Source organism: Asterias rubens, chromosome 4, assembly GCF_902459465.1.
Source record: "Asterias rubens chromosome 4, eAstRub1.3, whole genome shotgun sequence".
Taxonomy (NCBI): domain Eukaryota; kingdom Metazoa; phylum Echinodermata; class Asteroidea; order Forcipulatida; family Asteriidae; genus Asterias; species Asterias rubens.
Window position 1 is genome coordinate 13,713,780 of NC_047065.1, and position 27,622 is coordinate 13,741,401.

The 27,622-nt window shown below is 38.4% G+C and overlaps 1 protein-coding gene, 1 long non-coding RNA gene and 4 other non-coding genes across 9 annotated transcripts; all 6 read left to right on the forward strand.

Annotated features, from left to right (window-relative positions):
• On the forward strand, positions 1-14,941 carry LOC117289507. Of its 2 annotated transcripts, XR_004518947.1 has the most exons (16): positions 1-17; positions 3,824-3,952; positions 4,875-4,977; positions 5,424-5,493; positions 5,882-5,951; positions 6,940-7,027; positions 7,670-7,727; positions 8,290-8,349; positions 8,694-8,739; positions 9,516-9,566; positions 10,774-10,867; positions 12,217-12,261; positions 13,107-13,154; positions 13,628-13,675; positions 14,180-14,236; positions 14,628-14,941. It is a non-coding gene; the product is annotated as an uncharacterized LOC117289507 (long non-coding RNA). The 2 variants fall into 2 exon arrangements; XR_004518948.1 differs by lacking the exons at positions 1-17; positions 3,824-3,952 and adding an exon at positions 4,024-4,053.
• LOC117289780 lies at positions 12,737-12,807 on the forward strand. Its single transcript, XR_004518985.1, has one exon. It is a non-coding gene; the product is annotated as a small nucleolar RNA SNORD31 (small nucleolar RNA).
• On the forward strand, positions 13,259-13,329 carry LOC117289778. The gene has a single exon (XR_004518983.1). It is a non-coding gene; the product is annotated as a small nucleolar RNA SNORD31 (small nucleolar RNA).
• On the forward strand, positions 13,780-13,850 carry LOC117289779. Its single transcript, XR_004518984.1, has one exon. It is a non-coding gene; the product is annotated as a small nucleolar RNA SNORD31 (small nucleolar RNA).
• On the forward strand, positions 14,364-14,434 carry LOC117289781. Its single transcript, XR_004518986.1, has one exon. It is a non-coding gene; the product is annotated as a small nucleolar RNA SNORD31 (small nucleolar RNA).
• Positions 14,942-17,226: 2,285 nt separating the features above from the next.
• Positions 17,227-27,157, forward strand: LOC117289300. 3 transcript variants are annotated; one of them, XM_033770364.1, is made up of 4 exons: positions 17,227-17,408; positions 20,101-20,359; positions 21,039-21,226; positions 21,929-22,854. In XM_033770364.1, the coding sequence occupies exons 1-4, from the start codon at positions 17,267-17,269 to the stop codon at positions 22,255-22,257; spliced, it is 918 nt and encodes a 305-aa protein (XP_033626255.1). In that variant the 5' UTR covers positions 17,227-17,266; the 3' UTR covers positions 22,258-22,854. The 3 variants fall into 3 exon arrangements, with proteins under 3 accessions (XP_033626255.1, XP_033626256.1, XP_033626254.1); XM_033770365.1 differs by having other exon boundaries at positions 21,039-21,221; positions 21,929-22,086; XM_033770363.1 differs by lacking the exons at positions 20,101-20,359; positions 21,039-21,226; positions 21,929-22,854 and adding an exon at positions 25,507-27,157.
• Positions 27,158-27,622: the final 465 nt, after the last annotated feature.

The window sequence follows — 27,622 nt, forward strand, 5'->3', positions numbered from 1 at the left end:
CGTGGTTCTTCGGCGAGGTAAGACGTCCTAAAAATTAGCGGGGCCGGCCAGAGAGTGATTATGATGTATCTTTTTCTGCCTTCAGTTTAGGATTTTGAATTATTTTGTGCTTATTCTCACTTGTGTATTTCCGACTGAAGCTTTGTATTGTATAATTTGTTTACTGGTATGGTTTTATGGGTTTTATTTGGATTTTGGGAACATCAGTCAGTCACCTTGTCCTTGCAAATATTGGCAGCCATTGGATTGGATGGACGTGTTCAATGTTGGATTGGAAATATATTATTAATCAGGAAAATTAGATACTATATTATTTCAAATCGAATGAAAAAGTGGTGGCACCATACGGAAACTTTTCCATTCCTTTTTTCACTTGCCAACGAACGACGAATACGCGCTGGCTTGGCTGACCTGGATTTTTTAACGAATAAGAATAAGATCGGTAATTAATTGACTTTTTAGCTTTTTTATTAAATATCCCAACCTTGGCCACATCTGGCCCACTTTTTCTTTATCTAGGCCTAAATGGTTGGGCATTATTTATATATATTTTTTTATAGTTTTGTATTTTTTTGAACATGTGTCCTCCTGTTCAAAGAAATGGAAGTGCATGGCCAGATTTTCGTCATGAGTTCAACCCTCCGCCGTGGCCTGAAATTCCAGGCCTTGCATTTTACCTTCAGCCCTACAAAATTGGAAGGTTTCCCTTATTTTATCAACAAATTGGTTGCGATCATATTGGCATGATTGGGGACATAAAATAGCGCAATTTTTTAGTAAATGCGCCTGCATGCTCATCATGGTCATTGCTCCTGTGAGGCTGTGTTCACAAATGGCTCAACTCAAAAGATTGGCTCTACTAGATTAGTTGCGATTCTGGAAGTTGTAACCCTCCTCCCGACGGCCGCCAGGCCGAAACGGAGGATTACGAGATTCTCTCGAGTGGCAAACAACAATTTGGTCCAACAAGTATAATTTCGACAGCTAGTCACCAGATTTGCCCCATTTTTACCACTTACAAAAATCATGACACAAATTTTAAGGGCACGAACTTGATCCTCGACGTCTAATGAACACTTAAAACACCATTGGGAAAATACTTTTGAAGAAAAAGTACTAGAACTTAACAGATCCCATCGCTTTGCAAATTAAATATGCTTATTTTTGGTCACCCTTTGTGAAGTGAAGGGGTGAACCAACGCAGTGCGTTTGCGCCATATTATGAGTGAACGGCGGGCATTGTTAATGGACAGCTCACACGCACTGCCTTGTAACACCCAGGCCTCGACCTCTGCAGCGGCCACCAGTGGCCATTGCCGTGATGCCCCAGCGTGAAGCCCTTTTAAAAATCACGTACCTTACGGCCACTTGGCCGTCGTGCCCTTTTTCATAGATTCCATAACATTATTTATTCGAAAATGTTATTAAATGTTAACATTGTGACCCATTTAATTTAAATGGAGGTAAAATTCGGAACGTACGATCCCGCACACTAGTTTTCACAATGCTGATTCTGTGCACTAAAAAATGTGTCGAGAACGTGGCATGGTAACCATATCAAACTTAGTTGAGCTGTTTACTACTAAAAACGAAGCACCAGACTACTCCAATGTATAAACTCGCCACAAGTCCCTACACTAAATTACGCATTTTCGCACTGATTTGTCTATCAAGATCTGTATTTGTAGTGGATGGGGCGCGCGGCCGGGGACTGGATACAGTTAATGTTTTTCCCCTGGCTATTTTGCTGGTGTCCAAGGCTTGTACTGGATTAATGTTTGTGACCCACCACTACCAGTGATCTGCCTGCCTTGCGACTTTGTTTTTCATTGCCAAACGCATGTTTGTGTACACACAACAAGCGTGGAGTTGTAAAACGTCAAAATCGGACTAAATGGAGGTAACGGCAGAGCCCTAATTTTGGAAATCATCATACTCCATCAAGTTCATTATTGATCAGCATGCCATCCCACAAAAGATGCAAAAATAAGCAGGAAGCGAAAGGGCTGGAGTGGTGGTAGTCTTGGTTCAAGACTCTCCTGGATTTGTCACAACAGGGCGCGCAATCACCCCCAACGCGCTATCAACCACGAACCGCTATCACCCGAGAACCGCTATCACAGGAGAGTCTTGGCACATTCGTTAAATCTCCCCCCCAAAAAGGGGCGGGCTCTGCGGGAAACCTACGCACGCGCATTATGTTTCCCCCCGATTTTGGGGGGAGATTTAACGAATGTTCCAAGACTCTCCTGTGATAGCGGTTCGTGGTTGATAGCGCGTTGGGGGTGATAGCGCGCTTTCTTGTTACAAATCCAGGAGAGTCCTGAACCAAGACTAGAGTGGTGGCAGCAAAGTGCCAACTTTAGAAGCATTTTTTAATTAGGTGCGTTTGTTTACATTTTTATAGTATTTATTTAGCGCAGTCTAGCGTGGCAGGCAAAATACAACTTACAAGTTTAGCTAAATGCTAGGCCAATTATTTTGTGCTAAGGGGTTCGTTTTTAATTTTCATAATCATATTTATATAATAGAAATAGAAAAAAGAAAAAAAAAAGTTGGGGTAGTGGTGAGCCAGAGACCAATTGATCTTTTTTTCTTCAGATTGGCATGCAGGGAACTAATTTTTTTAATATTTTTTTCTGTATGATTTTTTCAACAATTCTTTGTTCTGGAGCAATGATTTGTTTTCAGATGAGCAGAAGGGAGTTTAATTAAGTCGATGAATAAGGGGAGGGGGTAAGGGGTAAAATGGGGAAAGTTAATTACTGGGGTAATCGTTTGCAATTCGAGTGCTGCAAAAAAACTAAATAATTCAGAAACAAATATCTTTAAACTTTTATTTAATTTCAGTTGCATAGCATGTAAACAGCGACAATGAAATAAATATGGGTTGGAAAGTTGACCACCATCTTGAAATCAGTGGAAAGTATATTAACATAATCATCAACAAATAAAGGTTTAAAAATGGCCTTGGTGCCCTTTCAGTTGGCCTTGGTGCCCCTTTCTTTTTTAGAGCTTTTGAGGCCAAGTGGCCTTGCCCCTCTGAAGCTAAAGGTTGAGGCCTGAACACCCCTTTCACAGAATGGTTTAGTCCAACTTGGTGGTTGCAAAGCGATGCGACAGGTTCAAAATATAAACCTGGGAATTTGCTACGGGATCTGACAAGTTTGCAAAATATCAATTTGCTCAAAGTTATTTATATTCTAATTTAAAATTACAGCCTTTGGGATTGCCCTCTCAAAATACAGCATCGTTGTCCCACGAGGGGGTTAACAACTTCCGTGTCTACAGCTTAACATAGACCCCTTGAATGTGACGTCACTCGCTGGGGTCAAAGGAGACAAATGATTGGACGATTGCTGTTCTTTGTGCATGAAGACTTGCGCGTCGGTGAAGCATTTCGCGTTATGCAAGGGGTCTTTTACCAAATGTATACAGTCTGTCTGGAGTCTGACTGAGAATGCAGCTTGCACACTTTGTCGGACTCCAGTCCCCTGACTCCCTTCGTATAATGCTCACTTAACGAGCTGTAGCTGCCACATAAGATCAGTGCATTTTACCAAATTTAAAAACAGTTAAAGGGACAGTTACAAAAAAAATTAAGTTGAAAGCCAATTCTTCCCAGACATCAGCTGAGTCTGGGAGAAGTCGTAGTCTTGAAAGCCCTAGGCTAGTGGGCTATCTGGAGCATTCTTCTATGGTTTTCTCTTTACGAATATATATATAGACACGCAACTTGTGTGGGCCCGCTAAGCTAGCTTTGTCATTTTAAGAATCCTGCTGAAACTTTGTCTGATAAATGTCCGTCCTTTTTGTCTCCTAGATCATTTCATGACGAATAGTTTGACATTCAAGAGTGATGACTTCGTGCAGAATAGCAGCTGGTTTGAAGACTGCTGGAGGTTTCAAAATGATCAGCACAAATATCTGCCAGCCTGTCTACAAATCAAATGTAAGAATGTTATTTTAAGATGATTTCAATGATGCATTTTGAGAGTATACTTTTATTATGTATTCCAAGGAAATATCTGCCAGCCTGTCTACAAATCAAATGTTAAAATTTTATTTTAACATGATTTCAATGATGCTTTTCTGATATGTATTCCGAGGACCGAGCTTGTCCAACAATTAGCGTAGCAAAAATTGTTCACTGCGCTTATTTTGTGCACACTGAATAAGTAGCAAATAGTTATTTTTGAGTAACAACTGATGCAGTTTTTGTAGCATTCTGCTCTGCTATACAGGGGTAATCATTCACTATATCAGTTTTGTTTAGCCCGAGTAAAAAAAAACATGTTTCACGTCCGAGTTTTTCAAAAAAAGGAGGAAGAGGGGCTTTTTATTTTTGATTTCAAGATGGCCCCCATTCTTTGTTAAAATGTCAAATGTACATAGTTTTTTCTACTGCTGAAATACACAAAACATAAATGAAACCATTTAGTCGAGGCATTCAGACGAGGCATTCAGATTGTTTTTGCTGAGATCATTTAAAATAATCCTATTAAAAAAAGAAATTAAGGAGCGCATAAAAAAATTAAATAAAAAAGGAGGCGGTCTGTAACAAGGAAGCGGGCGGGGACGCTAAGCATGTTTCTTTTTTTACTTGGCCTTACATCTTTCAGAGATATGGATAAGCAGATTTTTTTCATAAACCAGCGGCAGCGTTTGCAGCGGCAGCGTTGGTTTATGAAAATTCCCCCTTTATTAACCTCACCTTTTTTAATTATGTTTACTTTAAATGCCAAACACTCAGAATTTTGAAAAAATACGTTTGCCTTGCAGGAAGGGTTAACAACAAATATATCAACTTGACACTAATACATATCAAAGTTCAAGCAATTAATATCAATCTTGTTTGTTTCATTTTTTGATAGGTTGTTTTTGACAGTAGCGGAAAATGTCGTCGCAAGCAGCTGTTCTTTGATGTTTGCAAACGACCAACCGATAAATAATCTACATCAGAAATGACAACTCAAAGTAAGAACTTCTTTCATTTAAGAGTCTTTTTGCATGAACATGATCCTTGAAAAATAAAGCAAAATAGTTGATGTGGAGTTGACCTGTCCCAGATTAATTAAAAGTGACACTCTGACTTTGTTGAGACAGAATCTTGGATTTACTCTAAGATCTTGGTAGGCAACAAAACCACAGGCTTTTATTTTCTTCCCGAGTTTGTAAAGAATGCAACCTTTTTTGCTTGTTTCTGGCTCATAAGATGTGGTGTTACAGTGACGATACAAAAGCTCGCCGCTTTGAGCTTTTTGGAGCGCTGAAGACATTTCTGTTTTTCGAAACACCTCCGAGTTTCACCACAATCTTTCAAATAAGAATGAAGTGCCATCGAAAAAGGGTTCAAATCATGGGTCAAAAGGTTGATCTGTTCTAAAATGCAAATTTTGTTTTCCTGTCTTCCATAATAATAGGTCAAATTCTTCAAAGATGGCTTGAAAACTAAGTGGGATGTTGTCATCCATGGAAGTGCCTTCTAAGATGGTAAGCGCCTTTGTTTTGTTTATATTATTTAAATTTTTACTAAAATTGCAGCTGATCTGTAGCATAGAGTTCTAGACCAAAAGAAATATTGCATATTATTGTGAAATTAATCTGGCCTTTCCTGCTCATTTCTGGCTCAAACACTGAAAAAAGGAAGAAGTTGATTTGATTAGATGTGGTGTTACAGTGACGATACAAAAGCTCGCCGCTTTGAGCTTTTTGGAGCGTTGAAGACATTTCTGTTTTTCGAAACACCTCTGAGTTTCACCACAATCTTTCAAATAAGAATAAAGTGCCAACGAAAAAGGGTTCAAATCACAGGTCAAATGGTTGATTTGTTTTAAAAATGCAGATTCTGCTTTTCTGTCCTGTCTTCCATAATAAATAGGTCAATTTCTTCAAAGCTGACTTGAAGACTAGGTGGGAAATTGTCAGCCATGGAAGTGCCTCCTAAGATGGTAAGCGCCTTTGTTTTGTTTTTCTTTATTGAATATTTGCTTAAGGTGTCTCAAACTGGACAAAAAATAAGACCAACCATTAGGAAAAGAATACAGCTTTTCCTGCTCATTTCTGGCTCATACACTGGGGGAAAAAATGAGTAAATTAGATGTGGTGTGACAGTGATGATACAAAAGCTCGCCGCTTTGAGCTTTTTGGAGCGTTGAAGACATTTCTGTTTTTCGAAACACCTCTGAGTTTCACCACAATCTTTCAAATAAGAATAAGGTATAACAAAATTGACCAGTCAAAAGGTCTGTCTAGTCTTTAAAAAGAGGGGGGGGGGGGTTCCTTGTATTCCATGATGAATCCGTAAATTTCTTCAAAGGACTATGGCTGCTGCCTCCTGAATGGTGTTTCACAGAAAGATGTTTCCCGCCTTGAACGGCTCCAAAACCGCTGTGCCAGACTTATCTTTAAGCTGCCCAAATTCACTCACTCATCTCCACTTCTCAAGCAATTACACTGGCTTCCAGTTGCCCAACGCATTCAATTCCGTACAATGGTCCACACATATAAATCCCTCAATCACTGTGCCCCGGATTATCTCTCCTCTCTCCTTTCACTCCAGACATCTTCGTACTCTCTTCGCTCTACTACTGGTAAATCCCTTTCAGTTCACAAAACCCATAAACTTGCAGGTGATAGGGCATTTTCAATTGCTGCTCCCCGACTATGGAATTCTCTACCTACCCTAACCAGAAGCTCTAACAGTGTCCCAGCCTTCAAACGTGCTCTCAAAACCCACCTTTTTGCCTCTTCGTAGCTGGTCGTCTTTATCTTTGTTCTGTCTTTTTCCCTCTTTCCTTCTCAGCGCCTTGTATCCTTTGGCAATTTGGCGCTTTATAAATACTGTTATTATTAAAGATAAAAACATGGTTTCTTGTATTGCATGATGAGTAGGTTAACTTCCTCAAAGATTAAACAAAATGTTTTCTTGTATTCCAGGATGAATGGGTAAATTTCTTCAAAGATGATGAGATTGATGTGAAGACTTTTTGGGAAATTGTCATCCATTGAGGTGCCTCCTAAGATGGTAAGCCTTTGTTTTGTGTAATATTCAATATTATATGCAAAATGCTACAGTATTTGAGTAATATTGACCTGTGGTGTAACTTACAATAGGGTTTTAATCTATAAAAAAAAAAGTATTGTTTGTTGGTCTGTGATGAATTAAAATAGACAAGCATATATCTGACAACTTGCTGCGGATGTATATTTTATTCTGAGACCAATGAAAACAATCCAAGGTTTTCCCTTACAATACTTTGAAATACTCTTCCACTGAACCTTCAGACTTGCTAGACTCAAGCTTCAAAACTGACCAGAAAAACCACAATCTGAACTTTAAGTATCGCTGAGCTGCCAACTTTAAATGTTTCTTCAAAAAGCTCCCTGAAATTTAACTAATCTTTCCATTTTCTGATGAACAACTTTTAAAAATCTCCTTGGTTCTGGAATATTATTTTCTCTATTATGTAGAATTTCATTCTGAAAATCTCCCCGATTTCAAGATGCACTTGTTGACTACTCTGGCACAGTCATTATGCAAATTATTATTTTTTATTATTTTTGATCAATAACTTTTTTTCTTCAGGTATTAATTATTTCTCAGTTGCACAGTTGAATAAGTAAATGTTGCCTATTATTCCAGTACGTTGTATTTTTCAATTGACAGGTGCAAGAGTTTTGTGCCGACTTTCAGCAGCATGTTCAAGTCTTGTCAAACCTCCAGGGTAAGTTGTTAGTTTAAAGTCATGACTTGTGTTATTAAGGCTTTTTATGTGATTTTCTTTGACAATTGATGCCAAAATGAAAATCTAAAACGTGAAGTTGTCATTGAATAGAAATGGATTCTTAAGAAGACTAGCGAATGATGATCATCGTCCTTCGACTAACTGGATGTCTGAAAATTGGCTCTGATGACCTGACGCCTGTCTAGTGTCGAACATAGTTTGTTTTTGTCGTGGTCAAGCACATGGGACTCTGGCTTCCGTGTTTCTATTAGCAGAATGTGGGTTCAAGACACTTGACCATTTGATGCGTCCTTTGGGTTGGACGCAAGGCCTTTTGTCCTGCATGTTGTGTTATGTTGGTAACGCTTGTTGCCGAGAAAAGGGGTTCACCCATTGTTTCGACCAAGTGTGCCACAGTACCTTGTGAAACGGATCTCGTGTTTCATAAACTTCCAAACCTGTCTTTAAAGTGTTTCCCTTTTAATTCCTTGAGCACCACATTGTTAGATATATGAGAAACTGTTGCCTAATATTCCAGTATGTTGTATTTTTTAATTGACAGGTACAACAGTTTTGTGCCGTCTGTTTCAGCAACATGTCAAAGCCTTATCATACACTCCAGGTAAGTTGTTAGTAAGTTTTGAACTGTTTTCATTTGATTATCTATTGCAACTGATTCCAAAATGAAAAGCTAAAACAGGCTTTACTTCTGCCTGTCAGAATATACTTGTCATGGATTTGAAATGGATTCTTAAGAAGACTGGCGAATGATGATCATCGTCCTTCGACTAACTGTATGTCTGATAATTGGCTCTGATGACCTGACGCCTTCTCTTTGTTTGAGCGCCATGAGCACCATGTTGTTGGATATGTGTGCTATTTTAGACACAAATGTTTTTGTTATTTTCAGGAAGTTACTGAAATCTCTGACATTTTAAACAACACTTTCCTATTTTCCTTGTTTAGGGTTTGTTCTCGAAACTCAAGAGGGCCTCTGTCGTCAATAATGAAGGTAATTACGTTTCATCTTGCTTAGTAAATCCAGGCATGATATTTTTGTACTTGACGTATTTCACAATCAAACTGGTTGCAGTCGCATTTCACAATCAAAACACTGATTTTATCCGAAAATGAAGGCAAATTATAATGGGAAATGAGAAGAACTAGTGAAACCAGTACCAATGATGAACCTAACTCAAGACAAGCATATGTCTGATTTAAGACTGAAGACTTTCAAATGTGTTCTGAGGTATGGTACATCCCATCTTCCTTAGTACTAGGGGAGTGGGATTTCATTTAAAGGGTGTAATGTAACTTTCGTAGGACAAAAAACACAATGTCCACAGATTTACACTAAACTTGCACAGTTGAAGTTATTGATAGTAGAAAGCTTCCCTGAAAATACTACGTGCTGTAGTTTTGAGGAAATGAGTAAAACAATGTCGTGAAAATAATTTTTGTCTCGTGAGACGAAAATTATTTTAAGCAAACGTATTTTCATGACATTGTTTTACTCATTTCTCAAAAACTACAGCACCTCAGCAAGTAATATTTGAAGGGAAGCTTCCAACTATCATAATCTTCAAACCCTGCAAGTTTAATGTAAATCTATGGACATTTTGAAAGGGGACCCAAATCCTTAAAGGTAGTAAAGTAAATTTCATTTTCCCTTAAATTTGTACCTTTTGGGTGTGTGTGTCACACACCCTCGATTGCTCTGTGAGTTTTGCAGTTAATGAAAAGAGCACATAATTGTTGAGTAAAATAATCTTTGTGTAAAATTTTCAGCTGTCGAGTAAACTGGATTTGCAGAAGGAACAAGACTAAGATGGATCAAAGGTAAATAAGAAAAACTTGTATTAACTAAGTGTCCATGGTGTGTTTTTAACATGAATGTCTTAAATATTCCCTTAGCTTTCCTACTTCAATCAATATCAAGCTTTATTGAATAGTTCCCCCGTAAAAGTAGTTGCCATGTTCGGGAACTTTGAGTTTCATAGTGGAGCAGTGATGAGCTATCTAGTCTCGTTCGTATGATCTACATGATTATACAAATTAACTACTTCTGAGCTCCAACTACGCATGATTGTTCTTCCTATATAAGTCCGAATTCAAGTTTTGTTTCCCCAAATTGTTAATCAATTGTCTGAAAAGTCTTTTAAAGCCATGTTGGTCAGCCCGGCCTTGTACTCTGTAAATTAATATAATAAAAAGTTAAAAACTTTTTCTTCAAGGCCAAGTAGCCTGGCTCCATTGAATATCCTGCAAAAATCATTGATAATAATTGTACAAGTAAGTCCTTCAGGGCGGAGTGGTTGCACACTCAGGACTCGAGTGATCAGCAGAGTGTGGGTTCTAGTCCTGGGCCCAATTTCATAGCGCTGCTAAGCACAAAAATTTGCTAAGCATTCTTCCTTGATAAAAACAGGATTACTTATCAAATTTCCATTTGTTGCATATTGCTTGTAACTGGTATTCAGCTGTTGTTGGCTTATCCTCTAAGCCACCTCTAAGGAAGCTTGGGTTCCTTTTTGGTTTCAATTTGTTATATTATTTATCGATTTAATTTAATTTAACTTAATTTTTAATTTAAAATATTTGTTTTTCCTATTCTATTTATTTTTCTTGTGTTCTCTTGCTTTGTTTTTCCTTGAATCATCTTTTTGCCCTTGACTAGGTTCGTCTGTTTTTTGTAAGGACCCCAATGGAAATAAGTCTAAGTTATTGGCTTTTTTGGGCTATCCTTGGATAATTTTCTGCAGTATTTCTATCTTTTTTTTTTTTTTGTCTTTTCTCCTGTTGTTAAGTACATGTTTGTATTTTGAGTAATTTGTGTGCTTAGCAGCTCTATGAAATTGTGCCTTCGTATTGATGTATGTGTCCTTAAGCAAGACACTTGACCATTATTGCTTCATCCTTTTGACGGGACATGTATAGCTGTTGATTGATCCTGCAAGTTGTGTAAAATGGACGTAGACAAACAGAACTGTGAAGTTGATTTTAGCAGTAACTTTTTTCATCTCTTCACAATGTTTATTCATTTCAGGGAGTCATGTGCATCAATAATCGCCTTAAATCATCAAGTCTCGCTTGGCTTTGCTTGGAAGGGAAGTTTCATTGCCAAAGATTTCCACTTTAAGGTAACAATCTGTCAGAACGGATTACTTTAATAACAGAACATGGATGATAGTCCAGTTTTCCAATGGGAGACTTTGAGGCGCCAGGTGGCAGCAGACTTACCAGGTAAATTTCCATTGTTGATGTAGTTCTGAGCATGCGCACATTACCGAGAACAATGGATTTTACCTGGTGAGTCTGCTGCCACCAAGCGTCCCAAAAGTCCCCATTAGTTTGGCCCTTGGGACAGATCTAAAAAAAAATGTAATTGAAAAGCCTGAAAAGTGAAAAATTGCAAAGGTCTTGGGTTCGAGTCCCACCTGAGTAATATGCCTGTGACTTAATTTACAACGAACTCACGTAAGTACTGAGTATACAGTGCTAACACATCCGTGTATATGGGTGTTCATAATGATAAGTCTGTGGTATTTTTTTAAGGTCTGTTGAAGCCTACACCATGTAGTTCAGACCTTGTACTTTTTAAAGGCAGTGGACACTATTGGTAATTACTCAAAATAATTGTTAGCATAAAACCTTACTTGGTAATGAGTAATGGGGAGAGGTTGGTAGTATAAAACATTGTGAGAAACAGCTCCCTCTGAAGTGGAGTAGTTTTCGAGAAAGAATTAATTTTCCACGAATTTGATTTTGAGACCTCAAGTTACGAATTTGAGGTCTTGAAATCAAGTATCTGAAAGCACACAACTTTGTGTGACAAGGGTGTTTTTTCTTTCATTATTATCTCGCAACTTTGACGACCAATTGAGCTAAATTTTCACAGGTTTGTTATTTTATGCATATGTTGAGATACGCCAAGTGAAAAGACTTGTCTTTGACAATTACCAATAGTGTCCACTGTCTTTAAGGGCCAAAAATGAGGCATCAGGTCTAAAATTTCATGGAGGCCATGGCCTCCGTTTCCCTCGTCTTGGCCTTGGTGCCCTTACAAAAATTCCCATAGGCTTATAGATTTTCCAATGGCCTTGCCCTCTCAAAGATGAAATTCCAGGCCTGAGGCATGTGAAAAGAAGTCATTTTCTGGGTATAGACCTTTCGCTGAGACCAAACAAAGAAAATATGCACCACCGCCCACAACTTTCAGCCAGTGGTAGGTCTTCGTTAACCGTGATGGTTTTTTTTTGGGGGGGGGGGGGGGGGGGGGCCTCGCATTAATTGTTGGAGCTTAAGAACAGCCCGCAAATGATGATCATTTCATAGACCTGTTCTTAAAATCAATGATGATTTATTTTCCTGATGTGGTGACTGGTTCTAAGCTCCTGAAAACAACTGTCGGTTTTATTTGGGGGATGGGGTTAATCGGAAGAAAACAAAAGAAGCATTCTAAAACAAAGCCCATTTATTTCCTTCTCAGATAACATCTTTGCTGGCTGAACTCGGCTTTGGTTTCTTCCACGTGGTAAGTACATAGCTCTGGCTTTGTATTTTTTTATGTTCACATGTAAGCCCTTTTCATACTGCAGAACAATTCACTGGAAATAAACGCAAGACAATTTCTGGAAATTTTATTTTACCCCGTTTCACTGGTCTTGGCCTTGGTGCCCCTTCAAAAATGTTCATAGACTTAAAGATGGAAGTGCCCTTTTCAAAATGAATATGGCCTTGCCCTCTCAAAGATGAAACTCCATGCCTGGGTTAGTGTTTCCAGGGGAACAGCAATTCCACAGAAGTTTTCCCTGGGTTAGCAAGCAATTCAAAGTGTGAAAATGTAAACTACATATTCCCAGGGTTTTATGGTGTAATTTGTCTAGTTTGGAAAAGGCTTAACTCTGGGAATGCAGGGACTTCCTGTGTTGTACTCCTGGGTGATGGGAGCAAGTATGGTTGGTTAAAATTTGCCAAGGGCAAAATGTTCTCCACCCACCATACTGCTGGTAGACAATGATGAGTTATTATACCGCCCCAGTCTGAATTCTGTGACTGATTGGTTAACTTGCTGAGTTGCCCTCACCCACCCCTCCCCCCCAAAACACAAATAAATAAATGAACACAAGTGAAATAGGTTGACTTAAGGTTAAAACAATCTGGTTGTAAGGAGATCGCCAAGACTGGCAGCTAGAAAATATTGTACGAGGACAGCAAAAGAAAAGAAAATTTAGAGCATGATATTTAAGAATGATTTCTTCGTAAGCAGATGACCTCCCAGAGATCTTAATTATGAGAGTCGACCAAATCTTTGGGAAAGGGAAGATTTGAAAAATTATTTAAAATCAGTCCCTTATTTATTCTTGTTCCCCTCCACAGATTTCATCATTTGGTTGCTGCTGAACCGTCTTTGTTTTCCTTTACGCAGTGAGTATTAAGCTCTGTTGAAGCTCGTTATGGTCCTGGGTGATGGGAAGCAACTATGGTTGGTTTACATTTGCTATGAGCAAATATATTCCACCGTACTGCTGGTAGACAATGATGAGTTAATATACCGCCCCAGTCTGATTTCTGTGACTGATTGGTTAACTTGCTGAGTTGCCTAAACCCTTATCCCGCCCCTCCCCTAAAATACAAAAATAAATAAATTAACATAAGTGAAATAGGTTGACTCTAACTTATTACAGTCTGGTTCTATGGAGATCGCTAAGACTGGCTAAAAGGAACATGCCTAAAGAGGACAGTAAAACAATTTTGGACTTCAGAATTGACTCTTTTTTTAGGCATCCACCTAGCAGTGGTCTTTATTACGAGAGTCGACTGCATCTCGGGAAAGCGACGATCAAAAAACAAATAAAAAATTGTATCAGTCACCATTTTGTTCTTGTTCCCCTCCACAGATTTCATTATTTGGTTGCTGCTGAACCGTCTTTGTTTTCCTTTACGCAGTAAGTATTGAGCTCTGTTAAAACTCATTATATTCCTGGGTGATGGGAAGCAACTATGGTTGGTTTACATTTGCTATGAGCAAATATTCTCCACCCTACTGCTGGTAGACAATGATGAGTTAATATACCGCCCCAGTCTGATTGCTGTGACTGATTGGTTAACTTGCTGAGTTGCCTAAACCCTTATCAAAACTTGATGGAGCTGTACAATGAAATTATGTTAACGTAAAAATGTTGCCAGCTAAGTTACCATTTCACATGTAGAATCTGTCACTGGTATCCATAGTCCTGCTTATTGTTGCTTAGCAGAAATTTTCAAAGCAATATTTTTTAGCTTTATGAAACTGGGCCCTGCTAGTTGACCCTTGTGAATATAGAAATCTGTTACAGTAAGTTAAAAATACAAGAGCCGAGTAAGTTGGAATTGGTAGTATTTATCTTAAGAAATGGAGGACAAATTAACGCAGCATTGAGTTACAACTTTCTCTTTTGTCCTCGCCACAGGTATCGTCTTTACGAAGATGAGGATTGCGGAACTCTTGAAGCATTTTCTTCTGTTTGGTAAGCATTATCCTCTGGCTGCATTTCCATTGACATGTTGAACACGCTGGCTTTTTCTGTTAAACTCCTGGGTGAAGGGAAGCAACTATGGTTGGTTTACATTTGATATTTTCCACCGTACTGCTGGCAGACAATGATGAGTAAATATACCGCCCCAGTCTGATTTCTGTGACTGATTGGTTAACTTGCTGAGTTGCCTAAACACGAACTCCTAGAAGTAAAATGTCTTGATGATGGTGTATATAAAACTTCACTAAAGGAGGCTAACGTACCTATTTGAGTGCAGAGTACTGCCTCATTGGTACTTGTAAACTGAATAGTATAAGTTTTGTTTGTCCTTTGTACATGCATTTGACATCACTAGTAATAAGTTTTAACTCTCTCTCTACAGGTTGACGCACAATTGGAGAAAGCTCATGCTGAAAGAACAATTTGGTGGATTCAACTTGTAACCTGTGAAAATTTAATTTCAAAAGGCGGTTGCGTTTGTGATTTATCGTCGAAAATCCGAATCGAATGTGCCCTGCAGGAATAAAGATTTAAAATTGGAAAACACAATCTGTGAGGCATTACTCAAAATCTTTGTACTATCCTATGGAAAGCTGCTTCACTTCTAAGTTCTTACAATCGAGTTTTTGTTTACATGTTTTAAAGGCACTGGACATAATTATTAATATAAAACTCAAAAGACGTTTTAGCATAAAAACTTGGTAACAAGCAATGGAGAGCTGTTGATAGTATAAAACATTGAGAAACTGTTCCCTCTGAAGTAACATATCCTGGTGGCATGGGTTTTCAGTAGAATAACATAATAAATTTTCGCAATCAAAAACTAAATGATTTGTTTTTAAACAAACGACAAGAAACTTTATTCTCGGCATGATTAAGCCTGATGAAAATACAGACCTTGAGTGCACTGCAGACCTTCTGTCGCAAGTGGAACTTGCACAGTCTCGCGGTAAATGGGGTTCAAAGTTGGGTTTGAAGACATGAGGGTCGATAACATGTGACCCGACATAGTTTTTGAGAAAGAAGTTATTTCTCACTTAGAGACACTGGACACTATTGGTAATTGTCAAAGACTAGTCTTTACAGTTGGTGTATCTCAACATATGCATAAAATAACATACCTTTGAAAATTTGTTCAATCGGTCGTCGAAGTTGCGAGATATTAATGAAAGAAAAAAACACCCTTGTCTCGCCATGGTCAGACGAAGGTGTGTGCTTTCAGATGCTTGATTTAGAGACCTCAAATTCTAAATCTGAGGTCACAAAATCAATTCTTGGAAAATCACTTCTTTCTCGAAAACTCCGTCATTTCAGAGGGAGCTGTTTCTCACAATGTTTTTTACTTTACAACCTCTCCCCATTACTCGTAATCAAGAAGGGTGTTATGCTAATAATTATTTTGAGTAATTACCAATAGTGTCCACTGCCTTTAAATATTTGATTTTGACACCTCAGAATTTGATTTTGAGGTCTTCAAATCAAGCATTTGAAAGCGCCCAACTTGTACAATGCGGGCGTTTTTTCTTACAACATCGACGACCAAATGAGCAACAGTTATTTCTTTTGTATGCATATTATATGTTGTGATACAATAAGTGAGATACAATAGTGTACAAAAGTATTTACATGTATTGACTTCAATGGTTTCACTAAATTCAAAACCCATTCATTAGAGGATGCTTAGTGTAATCGCCATAGCAGTAGAGAAATGCTGTGCACAATAATTGACGTTTTGTTAAAGTTTGGTTGTGCTTTCGAATGATGATCTTGGCTTTTGTGGTGTTAAACACAATATGGCGTGCAAAATGCTTCAAAAAGGTAGAATTTATGCACTGACAATTTTGATCAGTTCATTCTATTATAAATTTTACCCCACGTTAAAATTATTTAAAAAAAAAATTTCCCTCTAATTTTTATTTTACTGGATTTAAGAAGAGGCCAAGTACTGTGGTTGTTTTTAAAAATAAATCTAACTAATTTTATTTTACTTGTTTGTTTGTCAAACATCTTTTTCGTCAAATATTATCCTTTCTTCTCCTGTACTTGGTATTACTATTGGTCAATAATAATAATTGATAAAGAATCGCATGTATTTGAGTTGAAATTCTTTTTAACGTCTTTTTGCAATTTGAGTTGGCCATTTAATCTCCTGGTGATCTATCCGTTTTAATCGAAGGAGACCGAAACTTAGTTCATAAAGCCACTGTATGCATAAAAAACTTGCTAAGCACAGAAAAGTATTGCCTGTTGTGACCGGCACAGAAAACTTTTGCTACCAGCCAAAAACCCTACCATTGCTGTGACTGGAACCCTGCTAATTTCTTGCTTAGCAGAAATTAGCAGAACTTTCTGATGAATAGCTTCATAAAGCCACTGTATACACATAAACTTGCTAAGCACAGAAAAGTACAAGCATTGCTCAAGGGAAGCTGGTTACATATGTTGTTACTCGTGCCACATGCCTGTAAGCACAAAAATTTGATAAGCATAGAAAACTCTTGCTTAGTATAAATATAGCTTACCAGCCAACATTTTACCATTGATGTGACTGCAACCCTGCTCATTTAGTTGGCAAAGAAATTTGGAAAGCTCAACTCACTGATAAACACAAGGGCAAAATTTCATAAAGCCACTTTGTAAGCACAACAAAACTTGCTAGGCACAGAAAAGAAACGTGTTACCAGCCAAGACTGAATAAGTTTACATTGTTTTGACTGGTGCCTCGGCTGCCTGTAAGCACATAAAACTATTGCTTAGTAAATATAGGGTTACATGTACTAGCCAAAATGCCTTACATTTACCATTGGTGTAACTGTGGAACCGTGCTCATTTCTTGCTTAGCAAAGAAACTTGCAAAGCAGAATTAACAGCTTAATGAAATTATTGACCTAGGGCCGCTTCAGGGACTTTTGAGAAACCATGAAGCCGAGAGAAGTTGAGATCGAGAGAGGGCGCCCTAAACCAACATTCTGCCATTTCCTAGACTGATGTAATGTGGATGAGGGGCGGACGAGACGTAAGATGTCGGGAAAACATTCTAAACTCGAGATCGAGAAAGCTATAACAGGAATTAGAGATGATCTTGACGAATTAGAGACTATCAAAGAACGTATTACAACCCGTTTAGACTCTCTGCAAGCACTTTACACGGAAAACATGGAGGGTAAGTTTTGGTAGTTAGTTTTCTTCCTCCCCGGGTTGTGAGGGCTGGAAACAATATTCAATAACAATAAACATGGGTAATGACTCTTCATAGTCTGATGTGTATTGCAATAGACCCAGCCACTGGGGCGCTAGATTCATTTTATGACGGATGGCCGATAATGTCACTCTCAGCCCAGTCACGTAGTAGTAGTAGTAGTAGTATCGGTCAGTACAGCAGAGAGTCTAACCTGTATTTCCGTTATTTCGTGTAATGACACGAATCCACGCTGTGGCCAGATTTTATTTTCTGTGCATAGCTAGAACTTGGAATAGAAGTTGCTGCCATGGCAGAATTGAAAACTACGGTAGCTAATGCGGCCAAAACGCCTTGTAATGTGTCGAGAAAGAGTCTGCTCATGGAGGACGCTGTACAAATTCTGATAATTCTACGAAAAACGACAGTGCACTGAATAACGGAAATACATGTTTAGAGTTAGACTCTCTACTGAGTATAGCAAGTCCTAGCTGCCTGTCACAGGCATGTTATTTGTAATTGAGGCAGAGAAGGCCATTGCCTTATATTGCTCCTGCTGGTCTTGGCCTGCCCTGCATGCCTTAGTTAGAAATGGATTAGCCCCATTTGTGTGGCCAAGACCAAAGACTAGCTGAAGTAAATAATAAAGGATTCAGCCATTTTGTGTTTGCCTTTTGCCACACAAGCATGACAAGTGGGGCTAGCCCGACGTACCTCTACCTAGAAGTAGAACTATTTCGGTTTTGTTCCGCTATCGTCTCCAGTAACGGGAGACGAAAGCGGAACAAAACCGTAACGGGAGACAAAAGCGGAACGAAACCGAAATAGTTCTAGGCGGGAGACATTAGCGGAATGAAACCGAAATAGTTCTAGGAGGAGTAGGGCTAGCCCCATAAATCGGTCCAATCCACTCCATTCCATATCCTTGGCCCCAGCCAGCTGATATTAAAAATCTTTCACTTTTTTTTAAAAACCATCTGCAACGATCTGCACCACAAAACTTACCAATCTAATGCCTCAGAAGTTGCAGATAGCTCTACACATGAAATTGTTCAAATATACATCACAAGTTTTGAGTAAAAATCAAGTGAATTTTGAGTGTGAACTTTCCCAACGGTCTTGACAACTTGCTTTTTTCGAAGCGCGCACACAGTCTCATAATTAGTCGGGTTTCTTCAGTTTTAGAAATTGACCCTACCGCGTAACCGTTCATAGTAAGTATGAGATGGGACACACTACAGCAGACAGAACAGAAGAAATCAACAGAAATTATGTATATATGCTCTACATAGTACAAGATGAAAAATGGGTTGGTTGACATTCAACTTCACAACTATGTTCAGCCCAATACCAGAGATACAAGGGGAAACAACCAAAAATTCATTCAAGTCAGTCTGAAAGAGTACACTCCGGAATCTCCAAACTTCAGCGAGTTCAGAACTCAGCAGCCAGATTGGTCACACGATCCAAAACCTGTGACCACATTTCACCTATTTTCTCGGACTTGCACTGGCTTCCGGTTAGACAACGGATTGCTTACAAAACCCTTCTTCTGACATACAGCTGTATCCATGGCCACGCACCTACATACTTGCAAGAACTTGTTCACAAATACCAGCCTTCTCGAAATCTCCGCTCTCAATCACAATCTCTACTTGCCTGTTCATCCGCTTCTACTAAGTCTTACGGCCAGCGTGCATTTTCTACGTCTTCTCCTACTCTTTGGAACAAACTTCCCCGCAACATCAAAGACGCTAAAACTCTGGATAAATTCAAATTCTCAAAACTCACTTGTTAAACTCCAACTAGTTTTGTCTGTTTTTTCTTTCTGACTTTGTACAGCGCATTGGGACTTCGTGTGTAATGCGCTTTATAAGAACGGTTTACTATTATTATTATTACATGTATGGCCTTCAAAGATTCATTCTTCGTGTCAACTGTTAAACTCTGGAACTCACTCTCCTTGACTGCTATGAATAGCACAACACTAGCTGAATTCAAGGGACATACATTATACCCACCAGTAGTCTAATTCCACACGTAGTGCGCAAGTTAGCGTTGATATGTATCCGGCAGGATATTTTGCTGACTGAACCAATGGAGATGGAGATGGAGATGTATGTATAGAACAGTGGCTCCAGTCGGCCCTGCATAACGCAGTCTTGGCGTACACCAGACTTACTCAGTCACACTCGCTGCCGTGAACCAAAAAGTGTAAGATTTTCTGAAAATAAAATCAAGTGGTTATTGTCCTATTTTGTTTTTGAAACGTTTAATTATCCACAACTTATTTCAGGCTAATTTTAATGTGCTGGTTATTTTTTTGTGAAATTCGAGTTGAAATTTAAAAAAAATTTCCATCAGCTGGCACTGGCAGATTTCTCCCTTAATACCGAGAAAATGAGCCAGCATTTTTGTTTTATAGGAAAGCCTATTGGTTTTTTTTTTTTTTGGGGGGGGGGGCAAACAAGATTTGGTTTTATTGCTATAAAATCTCACACTTCATGGTGAAAACGGGGCAATGAGCAGATGTATTGTCTAGCATCTTTGCAATGTTTATTGGGCTAGGGTTGAATTGGACAACCCTTCCTAAAATAAAAATACATGACATTGAAAGAATTGATTTTCATCTTGCTCATTTCTGCCTCTCCTTTTTGGCAATGTGTTCTTTTTTTAGGTTCATTTACACGAGTCAACATGTCAATTGCAAAACCGATCCGGTTTTACCCAGAGCTTGATATTGTCCTGTTGAAAGAAGTAGTTGCCGTCAACCCGTGTCATCTTCAAGGTGCAAAAACACACAGGAAATGGGAGACCATTTTGTCCAATGTAAATTCTACATTGCTCAACAAAAAAGTATCTCTTCGAGCTTGCAAAGATCGCATGAAAACTCTCCTGAAGGCACATCGACAAGCAGAAATGATGTCACTAAAAGCGTAAGGAATTATTTAATATTTTATTACTGGATGCTTCTTGCAGCCTAAGCCTGTTTTTTATTTTGTTTTTCTCTGCTAATAAAAATTCAGTTTTTGTTCCCTTTTCGGTTGTTTTGGGTTTCGTTTATCAATGGCTACTAAGTTATACTGCAGGTTTTAAAGACACTGGACACTTTTGGTAATTGTTAAAGGCCAGTCTTCTCACTTTGCATATCTCAACATAAATGCATAAAAATCACAAACCTGTGAAAATTTGAGCTCAATCAGTCTTCCAAGTTGCGAGATAAATGAAAGAAAAAACACCCTTGTCACACGAAGTTGTGCTCGAATCGAGACATCAAAGGTTAAATCTGAGGTCTCTAAATCAAATTCGTGGAAAATTGCTTCTTTCTCGGAAACTTCAGCGGGAGCCGTTTCTCACAATGTTTTATACTATCGACCTCTCCCCATTACTCGTTACCTAAAAAGGTTTTATGCTAATAATTATTTTGAGTAATTACCAATAGTGTCCACTGCCTTTAAAGAGGCTCCTACCTTGGCTCCCCTATAACTGCAATACCACCCTCACTACCATCTCAGACCTCCGTTAAATTGGGAATGGGGACCTTTTGGAAATGTCTAAAATATTTCATCTGAGTAAAAAACATCCGAATAAAAACTTTTAATCTTCATGTCTCAGATCAGGCACAGATGAAGAGTATAAGGAGCGGGACCAACTTTTGACAGAAGTGGATGAGCTTTGTGCAGAGGCAAGTAGGGAGACAGAGGAGGAAAGGCAGCGAAAGGCTGATGATGAAAACAAGGGGAAGCAGGGGGGCAAGATCAGAGAAGCTGCCACGAAGGGAATGAGACCTCAAAAAAGGCAAGGTAATCCTATCATTTTACAGCATGCATATTAATATTGTTACAACACAGATGAATGTTGGTCCATGAATCGGTTTATTGGTTGGAGTAATGGGGAGAGGTTGATAGTATAAAACATTGTGAGAAACAGCTCCCTCTGAAGTAACATAGTTTTCGAGAAAGAAGTAATTTGCAACGAATTTGATTTCGAGACCTCAAGTTTAGAATTTGAGGTCTCGAAATCAAGCATCTGAAAGCACACAACTTCGTGTCAAGGGTGTTTTTTTTCTTTCAGTTATCTTGCAACTCCAAAGACCAATTGAGCTCAAATTTTCAATAGTTTGTTATTTTATGCATAGGTTGAGATACACCAAGTGAAAAGACTGGTCTTTGACAATTACCAAAAGTGTCCAGTGTCTTTGCAACTGATTGAGTGGGTCCATTGGTACAAAACTTTGCCTCTAGATTTGGAGGTCCTTAGTTCAAATCCCAGGTGGGCCTACATAATTTTGTTTTTGAACAAAGTTTTTTTTTACCACTTTACCATTTTGGCTTTACATTTTTGAGCAAGAAGAATTCCTTAATTTATGGAAGCAATACCTGGTCAAGCAGTTTTGTGGTATATAAAAACTGGCCAATTGTCTAAGGCACATGTTTAAAGATCTACATTTGCAACAACATACATGTATGAAATAAAATGTGGTATCTTACTATACCTTGTTTTAGGAGACAACATCGAGTTGAAACAGCCCAAAAAATCTCGTGCAAGCTTTTCCGAGTTGTTAGAAGTACTGAAGGAGAGGAACACTAAGGAGTCAGAATTGAAAACCGAACAGTTGAGACTAGAGCGTGAAAAGTTCAAGCTGGACAAGCGTGGGAGAGGACAAGAAACTGATGGAGAAACAGGGTGGAGCATCTTAGTAATAAGTCCCCAGTATGAGTTATGTCATTTATGGACATCACTTTGGGTTTGGTTGGTGAAGGATTTCTTGAGTTTTCAGAACATTCGTCTTAATGTATTATCAACAATTCAAATCCAGATAGGGGTCGGTTGAGGTTGAAATGTTAAGGAACGAGGCCTATTATTGGTTTGATGGTACTCTGTACATTGGTAACCTGGAAATATTGGGCGGTGATGCTGAGTTAGAGGAGTGTCATACTTAACAACAGTTTCATTGAGTTGAAGATGTTTGCAAAAGATCCAAACGACCCCCTTGGAAATATTCTGATCATCTTAGTAATAAGTCCCCAGCATGAGTTATGTCATTTATGGGCATCACTTTTGGTTGGTTGGTGGTGTATTTCTTGAGTTTTCAGAACACTCGTCTTAATGTTTGCCATAGTCATGTTTATATACCAAAGTTCCACTGAAGTTGTTTTTTAGATTTGAAAAATAATGTGATTCCAGTTGTGCCATGGCAAACAATTTTTACATGATTTTAGGTTTTGTTTTGTTTTTTGCCAGATTTCCACAGAAGGTGTAATTTATTTATAAGAAAAATATGAAGAAGAAAAAATGTGGTTTCCGTTGTGCCATAGCAATTTTTTGTAAAATTATTTAAGGGCTTTTGAAATCAAGTTGCCAAATGTTGCTTTAAAGCCATTGGACATTTTCGGTAAACAGTATTGTCCAAGGCCCACACTTTGTGTATCCCAACTTCTATATAAAATAACAAACCTGTGAAAATTCAGGCTCAATCAGTCATCGGAGTCGGGAGAAAATAACGGGAAAACCCACCCTTGTTTCTGCACGTTTCGCCGTGTCATGACATGTGTTTATTATAATCTGTAATTCTCAATGTCGAGAATTGATAATTGTTTTAATGATGTTTTCTCAAAAAGTAAAGCATTTCATGGAATAAAATTTCAAGAGAAGTCTTTTACCATTACCTTTTGTAAACCCTGTAAGTTATCTGTAAATCTGTGATTTTGGGGGATTTTTTTTTTGTTCCAAAAGTGTATAATGGCTTTAAAATCAGCAGTGTAGCTGATTTTTTGGGTTGTTTTTCGGATTTAAAAACAAATCCATATAGATGAAATGCAAAAGGGGGACTCAACGGTGCAAAGAATATTCTAAGGACCAGTCTTGAAATTAGAGAAAACTTTACTGTACATGGAACTAAAAACTGTAAATATCTTTTAGAAAAAATAGAGAAAGTTAAACTGTTGAACGTGTCCGGTTGTATTTGTATGGAATGGGGGTTGTGGAAGTCCATTGAATGCCGCTCTGGGGGCGTCAAGTTATGTTTACTTGACCTTTTCCTTTCCCATTTTCTGTCACTTGTATAATGCATTGTTCAGTTAAAGGCAGTGGGCACTATTGGTTATTACTCAAAATAATTATCAGCATAAATGGAAAGAGGTTGCTAAAAAACATTGTGAGAAACTGCTCCCTCTGAAGTGACAATCCCATAGTTTTTCGAGAAAGAAGTAATTTTCCCACAATTGATTCGAAGACCTCGAGTTTAGAATTTGAGGCCTCAAAACCAAACATCTTGACAATTACCAATAGTGTCCACTGTCTTTAAAATGCATGTTACTATGTTTATAAAAATGTTTGTAATAAACAAAGATCAGACACACACATGTATTGTCAAGTTCATTTACAAACAGCTTTTGTATTGTGTCCTCAGTTTCTCTTTCTATTGTTTACAGCAGTATCAAGATGTGTTTAGTGGACAGAATAAAGTGGTTTCAAACAAATTCTGTGCTAGCACATCTGCTTCCATGCAGTGATTTAACAATTGGGTTATTATTTCTACTAGATTTTGTTCAGCCATTTTGAAAAAAAGATACTCCAAACTGTGGCATCCAGTACTGACTTGGCAAAAAAGAAATTTGCTGTCCACAGATTCATTCGGTTTTATTTTTTAAGGAAACCCAACAGGGTTAGGATGATCCACGGAACTTCGAATTTGACTCGGCAAAATTGGAAGACAGCCTAATTAAGACAGCTTAGAAGACGGCCTAATTAAACACAAGTTTTGTTTTGAAAGACCATTAAGCTGGCCTGTGACACAACAAAGTAATTAAATGCAGATAATCCTCGAGAGTGGGTGGGACAACTGCAAAATGATGGCTGGTTTGACAACTGTAAAGACATATGTGGCAGTTTTTTAAAAGTGCACCCACCAAATAATACTTGGCCACTGGCTGAAGGGGGACTTTCAAAAGAATTCTGAAATCTAGCAAGGAGAAAAGCGATCACATTTCACCAAATTCCCACTCCACAACTTCTCTAACAGATGACATCGATCTATTGAAATTTTGCTGTTTGCACCCTTAAATGGGCACATCGAAAGAAAAAGAAAACAAATAATATTTAGAGCTCCGTCTTGCTTTGGTTCCAAAATTATTCTGTGTGTGTGTGTGTGTGTGGTATCACGTCCTGGTGCAAAGATCTAGGGCAAAATGTTTGCCCTAGATTTTCTCAAGATCTTTGCATTGGGGAAATAGCAATGTATCATGGCTATACATGAAAGAAAGATTGATTAAATTGCTCAGTAAAATGAAGGATACATTTGAAATAGCTCTAATTATCTGAGGTTTTATTCTTTTTTTGATTTTGTTTAAGGGAAAGTACACGCCTTGGCAATTACTCAAAACAAATATTAACTTAAAAAATTACTTGGTAACGAGCATGAGAGAGATGTTGGTAGTATAAAACGTGGGAAACAACGCCCTCTGACGTAACGTAGTTGTTGAGAAAGAGGTAGTTTCTCACTAAAATAATAAAAGACTTTGAGCTAGAAGTCTTTTATTCCTATCTGAAAGCACACAAATTCGTCCAACAAGGGTGTTTTTTCTTTCATCATTTCCTCGCAACTTCGATGACCAATTGAGCCCAAATTTTCACAGGCTTGTTATTTTAAGCTTATGATGGGATACACCAAGTGAGAACACTGGTCTTTGACAATTACCAAACGTGTACAGTGACTTTAATAACAAATATTTTTTACCAAAAAAAATTGGTGCGGCCTCTAAAATCGGGGCGGGCGGGGACGAGTAACATGTCATTTATTTTATTCGGTAACTAAGTGTAAGTTGGAAATGTGCGCATGTGGTAAATACGAAGACAGAGTTCTTCAGCCTGGGCCCAATTTAAAAAAGCTGAGGATAATTGAGCATTACTTGTTGTGATTTATCATGCACTCCATCAAAATGCACGTTTTTTTTACCAAAAATGTACCTCAACTGACAACAGGTTCCTTGTATGCGGGTACTGGGCTAAGTTATTTGGTGTCGTACATTATTATTTTTTTGTATTAATTTTGCATTTTTCACATTTTTTCTTATGTCTTCAGATGATATCTCCAGTACCATCAGTGTCTTGTTGGAGTACATTCCAGGGGTAGGATCACTGTATCAAGCATCGCGCACCTTCGTTAACTCCCTGCAGTACAGCAATGATTTAGCAGTCAACCCCGTCGCATTGAGCATTATCGGGGGCACCATTAAGGATTTTCTTCATTTCAACAATATCCACGAGGAAGGCGTAGTAGTCACTGTCCACTCCCTCTTCGAGAATTTGACCAAGGATGCTTTCGGTCGCATCCTTGACACTTTGGAGGGGCACATGTCAAACCGGGAGAAAGTTAAGTCAGTTGTGCAACGTTATCTTAGAGTGGTCAACCTCAATAAGAAGTGTTTTCTCTTGGTGCACCATGTGGAGGAAAACGACCCATTCCACAAGCGCTTCCAAGATAACAGAGTAAGGCTTGCAAAGTATGCCTTGTCTAAGGGTGCGGTTTACAATGGCCTTATTTCTTACGATAGATACGCAGACAAATCGTTGATTAGTGTAAGCGTCCCACTTGGCTTCAAGGAAGGGGCCCCGGTTACGGTCTCATGGAAACTTGACCAAACTTGGGCTGGTAAGCAAAATGTTATCGTCACAACAAAGGGGACCTTTGGGAAGTGTAATATCAACACTTCAAATCCAGACCAGCTGTCGGTTGAGATTGAAATGCTAAGGAACGAGGCTTATTATTGGTTTGATGGTACTCTGTATATTGGTAACCTGGAAATGTTGGGCGGTGGTGATGAGCCAGAGGAGTATCAACTGAACAATAGTTACATTGAGTTGAAGATGTTTGCAAAAGATCCAAACGACCCCCTTGGAAATATTACGAGGCTTGACATAGTACAAAAGTCAAAGGATTGAGCAGTCAAATTCTGGGTGGGGAAATGTTGTTTCTCAAAATAAAAATATTACTTTTATCAAACCAAAACTTCAGAATTCCCCCTGCCCCCTTTAGCCCCCTTCTCTTACTGTGTTTTTGGATACTCATAAATTGATACTCGGAGGGCTCCGGGATGTAGGCGTTGAGTTTCATCTTTGAAAGGGCAAGGACAAATCGGTCAGATTTGTCGTGGTGGGGGAAAAGTTATGTCTGAAATATCAACTGCAATTAAACATGAATTTCTAAATTCTTCGAGATTGCAGTGGTCAATGTTTGTGCTTGAAGTTGGGCTTTTACTTTAAGGTTTAGGATTTATCCTTCGACTTACCTGCGAGTTCAAGAAACATATTGTTAGCAGTTGGTCTGTTAGCCAATGCTATCAACGTAACTGTGTTAAAAACGGTTAATTATAATATTTAATTTTGAGAACATTACTATAAAATTGCGAATTTCAGCACACCTTTTTTTAGAATTGCTGAATGTAGTATTGCCATTTTTTAGAAGATGGAGAAGTGTGGTCTTTCTTGCCAGAAACACAAATTAATCATTATCACAGTTAAATTTTGTCATCTTTGTGATATCATTGTATAACCTATATATTATTAGTAATACATATTTAAGAATGGAATGGGTTTTTATGGATTCTTTAGCTTTGCTCAGTAATGGAGAGCGACCCTCCATGTACAAAATCTCCTCTAGAGTTGTACATGTAGTTGTAGTAATATTATTCCTTCTTTTCAGAACCACTATTATACACATAATGAATGTTTATGAGTGCAATGGTGCGAATATGTTCATGAGTTGAAAGATGGAATGTTCTATTCAACGAGGCGGAGCCGAGTTGAATGGAACATTCCAGCTTTCAACGAATGAACATATTCGCACCATTGCACGAATGAAAAACATTCATTATTTGTTTTATATAACACCCAAGTAGATCTTTGTCATTTTGATTGAAAGATACAACTTTCAAAACAATCAATTTCAACTGTAGAAGCCGAATGCTAGTAATTTTACTATGCCTTCTTGCAGTAACACCTGCTGCGTTACCAAAGACACGCGCACGCAGTGATGTTTTTAGTCAGCTTTTTCGTTCCATCCGAAAAGTACCATTGCACGCTGCCAGCGTGCAATGGTACTTTTCGGATGGAACGAAAAAGCACGGTGAGTGACTCAGCGTGCAATGGTACTTTTATTTGCTATCACGTGACGGACAATCCTCCAATCAAATGGCAAG